The 16,081-nt window shown below is 49.2% G+C and overlaps 1 protein-coding gene across 1 annotated transcript in view; it reads left to right on the forward strand.

Annotated features, from left to right (window-relative positions):
* Positions 1–15,593, forward strand: part of CHAT (choline O-acetyltransferase) — a 49,539-nt gene extending 33,946 nt beyond the window's left edge. The window contains exons 9-14 of the mRNA XM_047761117.1: positions 37–165; positions 3,213–3,335; positions 6,471–6,612; positions 6,762–6,824; positions 12,567–12,704; positions 14,455–15,593. Coding sequence (XP_047617073.1) covers positions 37–165; positions 3,213–3,335; positions 6,471–6,612; positions 6,762–6,824; positions 12,567–12,704; positions 14,455–14,724 — 865 coding nt within the window. The 3' untranslated portion in view covers positions 14,725–15,593. The remainder of the gene's footprint in view (positions 1–36; positions 166–3,212; positions 3,336–6,470; positions 6,613–6,761; positions 6,825–12,566; positions 12,705–14,454) is intronic.
* The last annotated feature ends 488 nt before the right edge of the window (positions 15,594–16,081 follow it).

The following is a 16,081-nucleotide window of genomic DNA, read 5'->3' on the forward strand; positions in this document are numbered from 1 at the left end:
TGCAGGGCCAAAGGAGGTCACCTCTTTGTCCTGCAGGGTGAAGAGCAGCAAGAAGATGGTCCGAGCTGACTCGGTCAGCGAGCTCCCAGCACCCAGAAGGCTGAGGTGGAAGTGTTCCCCGGAAATCCAAGGCCTCTTAGCTTCCTCGGCAGAAAAACTCCAACGGTAAGAATCCCAAGGCTGTTGTGGCTCAGTGGATCCTGAGTTGCTGTGGCTGTGGCATAGGCCTGCAGCTACAGCTCCAATTTACCTCTAGCTTGGGAACCTCCATATTCAGCGGGTGCGGCCCTAAAAAGCAAAAAAAAAAAAAAAAAAACCAAAACTCAGGGCTTTTGAGTGATGCTTGGGCGGGGGGGGGGGGGGGGGGGGGGGTGTCACCCTACAACTACCCCACCACCCGAGCTGCCAAGGCACCCTGGAAATTTCCAAAGACCCCAGCTCCTCTGCCTCCCCTCACGCACCTCCTCCCACTCCTCATGGAAATGTAGTCAAACTAAAGGGGAGTTATAACTTGGGGAAATAACCTTGCCAAAGTATCCGTCATTTCCATAAAATGCAAACGTGGAGCTATTTTTTCCCACAGGTTTCACCTGACTGAGCACAGTCAAGGCGGGGGACATCAGCCCCTGCTTCCGGGGGAGTCATGAACAACTGGTTTGAATAGGTCATTTGAATCCAAGCTGTTTTAATTTGCTTGAATTTACACTGCAACTTGATAAGAGGGCCTTCTTTTCCCGAGGGCAGTGCAGGCCCTAACGGGACCCAGGCAGGAGGGACAGGGACAGGGGTGGGCCCCTCAGGGTGGGCCCACACTGGTTGTGGCAAGGTGTGCTGGGAGCCACGGCCTGGCAACTAGATCTGGACCTTGTTGTTAATGCCTTCACTCAGTGAGTGTGAGAGCATTCATTCTTTTACTCTTTCTCTCTTTCTTTCTCCTTTCCTTCCTTTTGTTCACCACACCCACGGCATATGGAGGTTCCCAGGCTAGGGGTCAAATTGGAGCTGTAGCTGCCGGCCTACACCACAGCCACAGCAACATGGGATCCAAACCGCATCTTCGTCCTACACCACAGCTCATGGCGATGCCAGATCCTTAACCCACTGAGCGAGGGCAGGGATTGAACCCACCTCCTCATGATATCAGTCAGGTTTGTTAATGCTGAGCCACAACAGGCACTCCCTCTTTATTTATTCCTTCCTCCCTTCTTTTCTTTCTTTCTTTCATTCATTCTCAAACATTTGCTGAGCTCTGTTATGTTCCAGGCCTGTGATAAGGCTCTGGAGAGACAGAAATGAATGTGCTACAGGGCCTGCCCTGCCTACTTTAGTGGAGGAAGTGGACCTCCGAGCAAAAATGTCAGATGCAGTAAGTGCTAAAACCAGAGAGAAGCATTCAAACCTGAATCCACAGAGGAGTTTTGGCAGGATTTTCAGAGAGGGCTTTGCAAAGGTGGGCCTTGAAGGGTGGCTAGGAGTTCATGGTACTGGCAGCTGGAAAAGAGATAGGTTCATAAGAGATCAGGCTGGTATGCAGGTCAGCACGTGAAAAAAATGAGCAGAGTTGAGGCACTAAAGGGTCACGCTGTGAAGAGTTTCATGTCCTTACCTTATGGGGCCTGGAAGCTATCCTGAGGTGGTGAGGAGCCCCTAGAGGATTTTGTGCAGGGGGTTTTGGAGAGCCAGCACAGGGAATAGCACAAGTGAGCAGGACGGAGCATGGCCAGCTCGGAGGATGAGTCCTTGGAGGCACTGGGGAGGTTAACTGGTTTTCCAGGAGGGAGGGGGAGAGGCTGTTCATCTAAAGTGGTGCCTCCATATCTCAACCCTGCAGGGCTGTTGTTGGCATACGCAGGCCTCCAGGGGAGTGAGTGGGTGGGCTGGTGAGCCCTGTGCTGAAGAAGAAGCCCTGCTTACCTTCAGGGATTCCAGCAGTGATCCTCAGGCCCCCAGCTCCTTTTCTGGAGGCCAGGAAGAGCCAAGAGTGGCCTGGAGGTGGGGGAGCTCTAGGGGGTCCTGAGCTGCTGTGAATAGCGGGTGGGTTGGGTCCGAGTGGGCAGGGCTTGGCTAAGAGGTTTCCAGGCAGCTGTGGTGATCGTGAGCTCAGCCTGTTGAGGGGACAGTGGGTCAACAGGTCAGGCTGAGGAGTGCGTTCCCATGAGAACTGGGCCCCCTTCGAGTCCTGTTGGGTCCCCAGAACCTGGCATGGCCCTACTGAGAGCTGAGCCTAAGGAATAATTCCAGGCGGGCAGGAATAATTCCAGGCTGGGCAGGTGGGGAACATGGAGTCCTGGGGGAGTGTGGGAGTGAGGGTCAGGGCAGCCCACCCAAGGCTCCGCCCACGCGCATGGCTGGGGGATGGATGGTGGGGACCTTGCCAGATGTTGCTCCAGCCTACCATCAGCCCTGACTCTAAACTCATTATGAAGGAGGAGACTGGTCAATACAGCGGGGACGAGGGGGACGGGGAGGGGAGACCCATGCTGAGGTCTCAGTGTAGGCTCAGGGAATCCTTCTGCTACTCGGACAGTGATCCGTGGGCCACACAGACCTGGGCATGTCACGGAAGGCTCAGCAGTTTCTGGGTAAGATGGGTTTTCAGTCACCAGCAAAGTCCGGATGAGCAGCTCTTGTGGTGACCATGACCTGCAGCCAGGCCCCAGGCCTTTCTTCCCGTTGCATCACAGGGATAGGTCTCAGTGAGGAGATGCTGCTTGCAGCTGTCAGAGGAACGGGCTTTTCCCTGGACATAGGGGGTTAGCAGCTCTGGCAGGATGGCCAGGGTGCCAGAAGACTCCACGGGGGTGCTGGACCCACCTTCCCAAACGGGTCAAATGAATGGCCCCTTTCAAGCCTACTTCTGTGGGCCATGGATTTAGGACTTTGTTTGTGGGCAGGGTTCTCCCTGCCCATGCAAATGTCCCTGGTGCCCCTGTGTCCCTCCCTGAGCCAGGCCCTCCTCCTCCCACCCCCAGAGCAGGGCCACCGCCCTACCCAGCCAAGCCTCACCTTCAGCTCAGAGTCACCCTGGCCTCGCCTGCCCTTGGTCACTTCCATATCTCAAGGCCTGTCTCTGACGTGTTCCTGGACGTCAGGGACTGTGTCTTGGACATCCAGAGTGCTAGGACATAGACCAGTCTTGAGAAACTTCCACTCTGCGGTGAGTGGATTCTATTTTACATGCGAGGAAGGCATCTTTTCCTTTTCTTCCACAGAATAGTCAAGAATCTTGACTTCACCGTTTATAAATTTGACGACTATGGGAAGACTTTCATTAAGCAGCAGAAATGCAGCCCCGATGCCTTTATTCAGGTGGCCCTCCAGCTAGCCTTCTACAGGTAAGCACAGCTTGCCCAGCTGGGCAGACCAGCAAGCTCCTCTAGATTCTAGAAGCATATTGGAGGGAGGGATGACTTTTTGTGGGCCCAGTGGATGGAGGTATGACCAGGGCAGGCCACATGGAAGGAGATGTCCCCTAATTTAGTTTTGAAGTACAAATCCAACCTCAGAGATGAAAAGGAAGGATGTGGCAGTCAGGAGGCTCGGGGGAGACTGCAGGGGCACAGAGCTCATGGTGGAGTGGGGGTGAGGGGAGGACCGGGGACACAGAACTCACAAGGGCCAGGCAGGTGATGAGGATGGCAGGTGGAAGGGCTGCATCTCTTCCTGATCTCACCCACCCATCCTGGGTCCCTATAGTTGTGACCTGTTCCTCCTCAGTCCTCCTGGCCTCCATAAGGAAATGGAACCAGCATCCACCCAGTGGGTCAACTCAAAAATTTGAGCTTAATTGGTCTCTCTCTCTCTTTCCCCTGATTCCCATGTCCATTCTCCTCCAAATGTCTGCCCTCCACCTCCACAGTCATCGGCCCCTCCTGAGCCCCCATCCTCTCGTGCTTGGTCAAGAGCAGCATGCCCCAGGGGTCTCCACTTCCACTTTTGTCCCTTATAGTCCTATAATTTTTTTCCTTTTTTTTAAATCTTTTTCTTTTTTAGGGCCACAAGTACAACATATTGAAGTTCCCAGGCTAGGGGTCAAATCAGAACTTTTAACTGCCAGCCTGCACCACAGCCACAGCAATGCCAGATCTGAGCCGCATCTGCAACCTGCACCACAGCTCATGGCAATGCCAGATCTTGAACCCACTGGGTGAGGCCAGGGATTGAACCTGCATCCTCATGAATACTAATCATGTTTTTAACCCACTGAGCTACAACAGGAACTCCTATAGTCCTGTCTGCACAAAGCATAAACCCTGAAATATGCAAAGCAGAGTCTATCACTTACCCCCTTGAATCCTCCCAATGGCTTCCCATCATACTTGGAACAAAGTTCAGGCTCACAGGGGCTCCCTGTGAACCGGCCTTCCCTGGGCCCTCCCTGCAAAGCTTTCTTCCGCCTCCAGAGCTTTGCTCTGACTGTGCCTCTGCCCACCCACCTGTCATGGCCACTCTTCACATGCCAGCTCCTTCCCACCAGGTGGGTCTCAGCCCCGGTGTCAGCCCTCAGAGGCCACCTCAGGGCCCCCTTGTCACCTAGTTCTCTGTCACAGCACTCTGTGTTCTTTTTCCTTCGTGGCCATCATTATTCATGTGCATCACCTTGTTTGTTGATTTGCCAACTTTGTCCAGACTGGCTCTCCCAGGCATGATATTCTGGGTATGACACACTTGGGACAGAGTAGGCATCAGGGACTGTCACAGACATGAGAAAATCCACAGGTTGTAGCCCAGGGTGGCATGGTCCAGTGTGTGGTTTAGAAAAATCTCTCTAGTGTAGCTCTGCGTACGGTATCAAATGCAGAATAGGGAGGTATGGGTTGAAGGCAGGGTAGGGAGCTGAACTGGCCTTTTATAGGAGGTTAAAAGGAAAATGCAAAACAGAGCTTCCTCAAGACAGGTCTGGCTCCTGTTGGTCCCAGCATTCCAGAAGCAACAGCCCATAAACTGTCACAGGCAGTAAATAGAACTACGCCCCAGAACTTCCTTTCGGTTTGCAACCTGGTGAAGTCCCATGGGTACCACCCTGGCGAGCACTTCAGAGCTTCAGATCCAAAGCCCAGAGGGGCTGGTGGACACTACACAGAGCACCCCCTCCTCTACCCTCCAGGGATCTTTGCTGTCACTAGATGTGGCCAGAGGCTGCAGGGCTTATTGAATATGTAAACTGCTACCAGCTTCCATTGGAATGAATTCTTCAGAGTTCCAACTCTAACCAAAAAAAAAAAAAAATTTTTTTTTCTTTTGTCCTTTTAGGGCCACATCCATGGCATGTGGAAGTTCCCAAGCTAGGAGTCAAATTGGAGCTGTAGCTGCTGGCCTACACCACAGCTCATGGCAACGCCGGATCCTTAACCCACTGAGCAAGGCCAGAGATTGAGCCCATGTCTTCATGCATACTAGTTAGGTTCATTACTGCTGAGCCACAGTGGGAACTCTAAAAAAAAAATTTTTTTTTTAATTTGCTCTGGGGTTCAGCAGAGACCTGAAAGCTGCCTAAATTTGGGTTGATCTTGACTAGCTAATGATGGCATCTACTTTTGCTCTTGGTGTGGCATTTGCCCTCAGGAGCTATAGAGATATAGGAAATGAGCTTCTTGCCACAGTCTTGGGAAGGTGAGACATAAGTGTACAGTAAATTTATTCACCTTCTTGGCAGGCCATACTGTGCCAGGCATTGTGCCAGATCTGACTCAGCCTTCCCTCTCCTGGAGCTCATCCAGTGCCTAAGGAGGCCAAGACACAGGGCCATGACTTGCTGTGTGACTTCAGGTTATCACTGCCTCTCTCTGAGTTCTGTGTCTTTCCCTTCCCCAACCCCAAACCCCAGTGTCTTTATTGAATGGTGAGAAAGGTGTGTGCCAGCCCAGGGGTGCTGGCTCAGTTCACGTGCCTGAGGAAGACACATGCCCTGGCCGGTGGGGGGCAGTGGCCACTGCACCTCCCATCACAGACCTGTGATGAGGAGTGGTACAGCCCTGGTGCCCGTGGGTCAGTTTGGCAGCCCTGCTGCCCTGGATGGTGGGCCTGTGCAGTGGCTGATGCCCATGACCACTAAGGCCCCCCCGCTGCCTCGAGCCATAGGTCATGCTTGAACTGTCTTTAAATAAAATGGGATTCCCTCAAGAGTGTGAATGATGAATTATTCCATGCTGTGCTATTAATCAAACACTCGTTGGGTCTAGCAGAAAATTCTAGGTTTCCCACCAGATTGGGACTTAAAAAAAAAAACCTACCAGCCACTTCTTTATTTCATATCCACGCAGCATCACCCATGCAGGAAAGTGTGCTCAGCTCTTCGTATCATTCATCTTTGGGGAGTCTCCTCCAGAATTCTATTAGCATTAAAATGAAATACTGTGCAGAGGGAAGGCGGGACTGTAAAAATAAAGGCAGTGAGGCTATTTTTCTTTGAGCATTTATGACTCCCTGAGAGGCAGCACCGTCTGCCATTCCTCCTTCATCCTGTGCAGGCTCCATGGGAGACTCGTGCCTACCTATGAGAGCGCATCCATCCGCCGATTCCACGAGGGACGGGTGGACAACATTCGATCGGCCACTCCGGAGGCACTGCATTTTGTGAAAGCCATTACTGACCATGCATCTGCCATGCCGGTAAGTCCTGCTGGTCTGATGAGTCTCAGGGAGGCCAGCGAGGCAGCTGGGGGCTGCCCATCCACCTGGCCCAAACAAGCTCTTTTGGCTTGTCTGCCACTGAGCAGCCTCTTAAAGCCCTGTGTGCTGCCTCTCTGGTCCATTTTCAGGATTCGGAGAAGCTGCTGCTCCTGAAGGATGCCATCCGAGCCCAGACCCAGTACACAGTCATGGTGAGTGACCTCATTTGAACTCAGGACTGCAGGCTGTGCCCAGAGTGGGGCCAGCCAGAGCAGGGCCGTAGCCCAGGCCCTGGGTAACAGCTGGGACACCACCATGCCTCTTGGACCCTCCTCTTTCTTATTTTTAGAACCTGGGTAACACACCATTATTGCTTTTTTACGCAAATTTTACAAGAATACAATGAACGATCTTTGAAACAATGATAATAATAACACCAGCATGTATAGCACTTTACAATTTATACAAGAAAAGTCAGATGTGTGGTGGTTTGCACACCTGGCATAATCGCAGATGAGGCAGTATTATTCCTCCCCAGGGCTGGTTTTGCCTTCTTTTTTTTTTTTTTTTTATCTTTGTTGTTGTTGTTGTTGTTGTTGTTGTTATTGCTATTTCTTGGGCCGCTCCCGCGGCATATGGAGGTTCCCAGGCCAGGGGTTGAATCGGAGCTGTAGCCACCAGCCTACGCCAGAGCCACAGCAACTCGGGATCCGAGCCGCGTCTGCAACCTACACCACAGCTCACGGCAACGCCGGATCATTAACCCACTGAGCAAGGGCAGGGACCGAACCCGCAACCTCATGGTTCCTAGTCGGATTCGTTAACCACTGCACCACGACGGGAACTCCGGGTTTTGCCTTCTTATTCTCCGTGTATTTATGTATGCTGCCTGTGAATTTTAAAAATATATTTGCTGAAAGTTAATGGTGAAATAGAAATTGTAATGGAAATGTTTCCCTAGTTTAGGGAAATAATATATTTTCTAGCACTGCAACATCATCATTTGCATACAAACAACAGAGAATAAGCTACTACTTGGGCTGGTGATCAATATATTAATTGCAAATCATTCTGATACAGTCTTTGAAGGATCATATAATCTATGAAAAGGAGTTGACTGATTTCACTTTATATACTTGAAAGCAAGCACAGCATATGTCTGGGGTGTATAACTAACCAATGTAGGCTTTTGTCTAATTCAATTGCTAGGTCTCTGATTCATCTGAAGGGTTAGGTGTTTGTCTGTTTGGGGAAAATCAAGCTTGCTCTCATGTATTCAGTCAGTGTTCTTTGTTTTCCTGCCCTATGCCGTGCAAGGCATTGGGTGCTAGGAAATATAAAACGAAGCCCTATACTTGGGGAATTTACTGTGTAGTTGGGAGAAGTGGTCCTTAAATGACAAGTCTAATTCTATGTGAAAAGAGCCTTCAGGGAGTAGCAGAGAGCAGGAGGAGCAAGCTCTTTCCTCTTCCTGGGAAAGCCAGGAAGACTCAAAGGAAGTGGTGCTTAATATGAGACTTGAAGGATGAAGAGGTGCTTGTCAGGTGGCCATAGAAGGGAATCATAGCCCCAGGGGGGAACAGCATGTGCAAAGGCAAAGAGTCTTGAGAGAATAAGGCAGAGAAAAAGCAAGTAGTTCTATATGTCAAGCTTGCACAGGACAGAAAAACAGGAAAGGTCATGATGTTGAATTTCTTTGTCACAAAACTTACCCTGGTGACCAGGTAGAAGAAGCACTGGTTGGAGCATGGGGTGGTCTGCCAAGAGGCAGCAGCACTAATTAGGAACCTATATAATGTTTCAGGAGAGCTTGTAAAAGGACTGAAGTAGAGCAGGGGCAGGAAGGCTGAAGAGGAAGACACAAAATTCTGATCAATTATGAGGCATTGAACACAAGAGGTTTTGGGGGTTTTTTGTTTTGTTTTGTTTTTTTCTTTTTAGGGCTGAACCCCTGGCATATGGAGGTTCCCAAGCTAGGGGTCTAATCAGGGCTGTAGCTGCCAGCCTACACCACAGTCACAGCAACACCAGATCTGAGCCACGTCTTCGATCTACACCACAGCTCATAGCAACGCCGGATCCTTAATCCACTGAGCGAGGCCAGGGATCGAACCCACAACCTCATGGTTCCTAGTCAGATTCATTTCCGCTGCACCTCACAGGAACTCCTCCTGAACACAAGAGTTTACTCTCACTCCCTCTGAACCCTCCAAAAATATCAACAAAGGGAATTTTTAAGCCATGAATATGCTAGAGTAGAGAGAATGGAAAAGGAGGTGATAGCAAAATTTCGGAGCTGCAAAGTAGAACAGATGGCAACTGACTTAGCAGAGCAGAGGAAGCTGGCATCCAAGCAAATAGTGAGGGAGGCCCAGGAGCCCAATGAACTGCACCACACAACCTCAGAATGGCTCATGTGTTGGAGGCTCCACCAAAGATAGGGGTGCATGTGGGGCTGAAAAGATGAGGATTCATTGACCATCTATATGAAAAGCAGCCCCTCAGTTCCTCCTTTGACCCTAGTATTATATATATATATATAAATCTCTCAAAGAGAAAAAAAAATCAAGTACAAAGATCAGTAATACTTAACATCACTGGAAGGTGGATGATTTTAAATGCATATTCCGTACCCAGCTAAACTATCAAATTTAAAGCTAAAGACATTTTATATAGACAAGATCTTAAAATTTTACCTATTAAGCTGTCTTTCTTGTAAAACTATTGGAGGATGTCGACCACTAATGTAAAAGAATAAAAGACACACAAAAAATCATAGGTTCTCCAAATCAGAAAATTCAGCATAAGAAAGATGTAGAGAAAGACAGTGAGAGTAAGGGAAGTTTTACACTGCTGACTGAGGGTTTAGGAATCAATTGGTTCTAGATATATAGAAAGGTAAGCAAGTGGGAAAATCATAATTTAATCATTTACAAATTGTCAATTCTAGAGAAAACAAAAAATAACTGAATAAGAAAGGAAATCTAATCCTGATACATTATAGGACTTAGCTAGGAATACTTGCATAATTATAATCATGTAAACACTGAATGTTGATCAAGCAACAAGGAGTTAAAATGTAACTCTGTTAGGAGCATAGGAGAGTGGAAGTGTATTTGGGGAGTAGGGGGCTTATAAGAGCCAAAGTTTCATCTTCTATAATAAAACTGAAAAATGCAGTAACAGCAGTCTAGGCATCTTATTTAGAACTAAGAAAATCAATCACTAAAAGAATTCCAAGTGATTGCTTCTGTGGAGTGGGAATCAGTGCTGGCAAAGTGACATAAGCTTTGGCTTCTTTGGGTTTTTTTAATTATAGAAATATACAACCTTGGTAATAATTTAGACTCTTTTAGAGTTCCTTTGTGGCTCAATGGAAATGAACCCAACTAGTATCCATGAAGACACGGGTTCGATCCCTGGACTTGCTTGGTGGGGCAGGGATCTGGCGTTGCTGTGAGCTGTAGTATGTGGTCACAGACGCGGCTTGGATTCCAAGTTGCTGTGGTTGTGGTATAGACTGGCAGCTGCAGCTCTGATTCGACCCCTAGCCTGAGAACTTCCATATGCTGCACCTGCATCCCTAAAAAGCAAAACAAAGATAAAAAATTATATTCTTTTGAGAAACTAAGAAAAAATACCCTCCAGGGAGTTCCCGTCGTGGCGCAGTGGTTAACGAATCCGACTAGGAACCATGAGGTTGCGGGTTCGGTCCCTGCCCTTGCTCAGTGGGTTAATGATCCGGCGTTGCCGTGAGCTGTGGTGTAGGTTGCAGACGCGGCTCGGATCCGGCGTTGCTGTGGCTCCGGCGTAGGCCGGTGGCTACAGCTCCGATTCAACCCCTGGCCTGGGAACCTCCATATGCCGCGGGAGCAGCCCAAGAAATAGCAACAACAACAACAACAACAAAATACCCTCCAAATCATTGCTGTAGGGTTCTGTTATGTTAGCTCTTTTCCGTTGGTGAAAATGACTAAATAAAAGCGATAAAGGGTGGGGAGAGGAGAGCTATACAGATGCTTTAGGTAGATCTGGTGCCTGGCTGGCCGTGAGGGGTAAGGGTCAGGGGAAAGAAGCCAGGAGACCTCCAGATAGCTGGCAAGTATGTTTGGTAGTTGTAGTGGAGAAAGGAAATTCCAGGGAAGGAGCAGATGTGGTCCAGACTCCCTATTATATACTCGAAACAACACCTCATGCTTTTCCTTCCTAGCACTTACCTATGATCGTAAGCTTATTTGTAAGGTTGGTTAACATCTATCTCCTCCCACACATAGGCTCCATGAGGCTGAGTCTGTGACTGCTTTGTGCTTTAGCAGCTGCTAAGGCACATAGTAGGTGCTTAATTAAGATTCTCTGAATGAACAAAAGACTGAATGCTGAGTCCTTTTACTCGTTACTACTCATGGCTCTGATCCAATCCATTAAATCAGCCCCCTTTGCTACAGTGAATTCAGAGATGGTGAAAACAGGAGCAGATTGGCTGCTGCACAGAGTAGGTGCATCTGTAGATCTCCCCAAATCAGCCGATAAACAGAGGCAACCAGAGAAATTAAAAATGCAGCTACTTCATAGATGGTCTGTCTCACGGTTCTTCCCCTCCATCCTAACCCGGCATGTCTAAAGTGAGTGGTAGTTGTATAACATGTCTTTTCAGCCTATAATTAGGAGCATTTGGAGAGACTGGGGCCTCTGAGTCATCTTTATGCATTCATTCTCAACTGAAAGAGCATAGCTGTCAAAATCCAAAATGTGCCTTGTAAACCTGAACGGAGTTTATTGTGGTGGGAGGGTGCCTCCTATGTAGGATGTTAACAGCCAAGTGGCCATCTCACATCACCATGAAACCCCCAAGAGTTACTCATGGTTATCTTGATGTTGACCCAGAGGTTATTACTAGAGGCCAGAGGTGGCCCCCATGTTTCCATCAGCCCCCCTGCAATTGCCCCAAATAAACACACAATCTAAGCACGTGCATGCTGCACATGCAGCCTCCAGTGGGGAACAAGTAGAATGAGCCCCACTGCCTGACTTCCAGCTGTCACCACCCCTGGGCGCTGGTGTCCCTACGTAGAACTTCAGGTGTCCCCACTGCTATTCTCTTATCCTTCGATAAGAGCTGAAATGCCCATGAGAAAATGAAGCTTCTCACTCTATAGCACAGGGAACTATATTCAATATCCTATGATAAAACATAGTGGAAAAGAATATTTTAAAAAAGAGTATATATATATATATATGGCTGAGTCACTTTGCTATACAGCAAAAATTAGTCCAACATTAGAAATCAATAATACTTCAATTTAAAAAAAGCTTCTTCATTCAGTAGAAGTTTCATTTCTCCTTGAAAATGTATACTGAGCCTCTGCTAAGATGTCTAGTTCCTGTCTCAACATTTTTCTTAGGTTCTGAATCCAGTTTAGTTGAGTTGATTCTGAATCCATGAAGCAGCAGCCAAGATTCAGGAACAGACCTTGGTGTCCTCCACCCCTCATTCCTTGGGCTTCTGCTGGAGGGTGAAGTGTTGGTGGTGGTCAGGGTCTGCCAAGTGACAGCCCAGGGCACCCCTCCACATGCTTGGATGGGGCCCAGCACCCGTGCTCCTGCCCAGACTCCTGCTCTACCTGAGCAGGCACTGGGGATGGCCCCAGTCTTTCCACTTAGAGCACCGAGTGGGTATACACAGTGCATGTCAGCAGAGACCATGCCGCGGGGGACTCAGACTCACCAACTAGAACCCAACCTGCTCTGGACTCATCCTGTATACATAGAAATGCACAAGGGCCCAAGGAGCAGAGGCCACATGGTATAGTAGTCCATTCTGGGTGGCCTCCCACACACACTGTCCAGAGCAAGCACTGGGTGGGCAAGAGTCCCCAGTAGCATTGCAGGCTAGAGAGGAGGGGTGGAGGGGGCCTCCACATCTCATTTCCTGTTCTTTGTCCCTGACCACCCAGGCCATCACGGGGATGGCCATTGACAACCACCTGCTGGGGCTGCGGGAACTGGCCCGAGAAGTGTGCAAGGAACTGCCTGAGATGTTCACGGATGAAACATACCTGATGAGCAACCGCTTTGTCCTCTCCACCAGCCAGGTACAGCCCACGTGCAGCTGTCACCTAAGAGGCCACTTAGTGGAAGCAGTGGGGAGCAAGTAGAATGCATGCCTGGTGACTAGCCCATTGCCCAGAGTCAGGCAAGTCCTGGCTCTGCTTCCAATGAGTTGTGTAGCCTTCAGCAGAAGGACCTAAATGCCCCAGGGTGCCAATCTTCCCATCTTCTAAAGGGGTGTAATCACGAATGCCACCTTAGCAGAGGTGGGTGGATGGGAAAACACCTATTCATTCCGGTGCTCTAACCGTTAGGTTTACTCTCTCCAGGGTTGCCTGAGAGGTGGTGTTCCACCATGGTGACCATGGGCTCTGAAGCCTGACAGGCCCAGAGCAAAGTCTTGGCTCAACCCAATGCGACAGTAGGTGGGAAGCCCAGCCTAGCCCAGCACCTGGCACAGACAGGGTCCTCTAGGCAGGTTACAGCCATGATTGTAAAGGACCACTGCCAGTCCGTGTCTCCTGACCAGGGCTACGTGCACTCTCTGTTGGAGGACCCCTACCGCAAAAACAGAATGCAGTCCATTAGAGAAAGGCAGCAATTCAGGAGAGAAAAGACTTCCCCCCACCCCCTCCCCACAAATGTCAGTTTACTAAAACTCCACCTTATCTGCGAAGGGCTGGACGTGGGCAATAAAAAGGGCTGATAAAGTTATGTTTGAGGATAAAAGCCCCCTCAGTAATTTCATTTTGTCATTACGGCAGTGAGCTTGCAGACGTGAGTAAACGAGGGCAGAACACAACAACATAAATTCTTCAGGAAACCATCCATGGGCAAAAAGTGCTTTGGAACAGCTTTATGGCCTTCGGCTGTTGCACGGCAAATTTATCTGACAATGAGGTGACTCTATTAGCAAGACTAATGGTTTGTTCCGCCCCATTAAAATGGCCAGTGTCATTTCTGAAGGCATGAGCACACAGAACGTGTGGGTTTAAAACAAACCCCACCCTGCACCTGCTCAAGAATGTGCTCTATTTTCCCTCTAACACCAGCGAATACAATTAATTTGGGGTGTGGTGATTTTTTTCCCCCATTGAAATGAACATTTATGGCTTGACTGCCTTGAATGTGTCAGAAACACATTTTCTTGGTGTGTGATCTGGATTACAAAATCTCAGCCCTCTGAATTCAAAACATATCAACTCCATAACTCAAACTCCAGTTGATGGTAATCTTTGAAACACCCAATGCTGGGTAATTGTGCGTGGCCAGGCTCTGAAGAAAAAAATCAGACCAGCCAGGCAATACTGACAGTAATTAAGGATGGTGGGAAAAATCGACAGAGAAGACGAGCCAGATTTCCTCCAGTTCATAAATTACTCCCTCTGGGAAACCATCTAACTGTTGGGTGCCACCAGGGTGCCGTTTAGTAAATTGCTCTGATTGCCTCAGTGATTCAAACGGCCCCCAGGTGAAGGAGAGTCTCGACCTGAGACCCAGCACTGGGTCACCGTGGGAGCTTCTGACTCCAAATGTAGAGCAGATTTCACACCAGGGAGGGGCTTACGGCCCCTCTTCTTCTGACTTCCTGCAGTTAGATGAGTTTGTTTTGATGACTCTGTCTGTGGCTTCCATGATGAAGCAATCAGTTGATTTGGTTAATTCAGTCAAACACCCAGGTAGAAAATAATCAAAGAGAAGCCACTGTCCTGTTGAGGCCCCCAGGGTTGTTGGCACGTCTGCTTTCTAGCAGATTTTCAGATCAAGCGGCTTCTGACCTGTCCTCTCTGCCAGGTGCCCACCACCATGGAGATGTTTTGCTGCTATGGTCCTGTGGTACCCAATGGGTACGGTGCCTGCTACAACCCCCAGCCAGAGAGCATCCTTTTCTGCATCTCCAGCTTTCACGGCTGCAAAGAAACCTCTTCAACCAAGTTTGCAAAAGCTGTGGAAGAAAGCTTTATTGAAATGAAAGGTCTCTGCAGTCTGTCCCAGTCTGGCATGGGCAAGCCCCTGGCAACAAAGGAAAAAGTAACAAGGCCTAGCCAGGTACACCAACCTTGACTGCTGCCGCTCAGTTTCGCCTCCCCAAACCTAGCACTCTGCAGCTGCCAGACCCTGCTGAACCCCTGCTCTCAACCCTCACCCCAGCTTTCTGTAGCCCCCCTGTAACTCCAGGCTCAACACACAGACCACAGGAGGCAGCACACAAAGCCGGAGTGTTAGGAGGAATGTGTCCCTGTGGTGCATGGGAATTGTCATTTATCAAGGTACCTTGGGTCTGTGCAATGGGAAATAAGGCCAGCCTGGCTCAGAGGTGGCCTGGTTGAGATGGGGAAGCCACCTCTGACTTGACCCTGGACGCTTAATGTTGGTATTTGCTTCCCAGCAGCACCTAGTGTGTCCAGGTGATGATTTTGCCCAGAGAAAGAATGAGTCACCTTATTATGTGCAGGGTACCCAAATGAACCATGAAGGATGAGGCTAACTCTAGGTCATTACCTCCCATCTCTGGGGAAGGAGCAGGGGGCTTTGTTTTCAGATGGTATTCAGGGTGACCTGCCCTGAGCCACACAGTCCTGTAAGCACTACCCTCAACCTACACACACACACACACACACACACACTGCAGGTTAATTTAAAATGGAGTGATCTGGGCCCACAAATACATTTCTCCTTTTGCCTCCCAGGGGCAGCCTTCCATTCAGTTCAGAAAATCTGGTCCAGCTATTCTGAAAGGGAAGAAAAAAAAATGGTCTGCCATTGCCCTGGAGTAGCTGCTGCTCCCTGCTTTCCCCCAGGGGCATGGTGGGGACCAGTCCACTTCCCTGGGGGTCCTGCCACTTGCATTTTTTCTGGTTGCATTCCCACTCGCCTTCATAAGAAACATGCCCTAGTAGGTGATCTGCCTTTAGAGGAGAGGAGAGAGGGGTGCTTCAGGGGTTTTCTGCCCATTTGTTTTGTTCATTCTTAAGAGAAGCTTTTAAGAAAACCACTATGGGAGTTCCTCTAGTGGCTCAGCAGTAACGAACCTGATTAGTATCCATGAGGATGCAGGTTCAATCCCTGGCCTCACTCGGTGAGTTAAGAATCCAACATTGCCAAGAGCTAAGGTGTAGGTCACAGACACGTCTTGAATCCTGCATTGCTGTGGCTGCAGCTCTGATTCAACCCCTAGCCTGGGAACTTCCATATGTCTCAGGTGCGGCCCTAAAAAAGCAAAAAAAAAAAAAAAAAAAAAAAAAAAGGAAAAGAAAACTTCAGAGTTCCTGTTGTGGCATGGTAGAAACGAATCCAACTAGTAATCATGACATTGCAAGTTTGATCCCTGGCTCCGCTTAGTGATAAGGATCCAGATTACCGGGAGCTGTGGTGTAGTCACAGACGTAGCTCAGTTTCTGGGTTGCTGTGGCTGTGGCAT

This window comes from Phacochoerus africanus, chromosome 15 (genome assembly GCF_016906955.1).
Source record: "Phacochoerus africanus isolate WHEZ1 chromosome 15, ROS_Pafr_v1, whole genome shotgun sequence".
Lineage (NCBI taxonomy): Eukaryota > Metazoa > Chordata > Mammalia > Artiodactyla > Suidae > Phacochoerus > Phacochoerus africanus.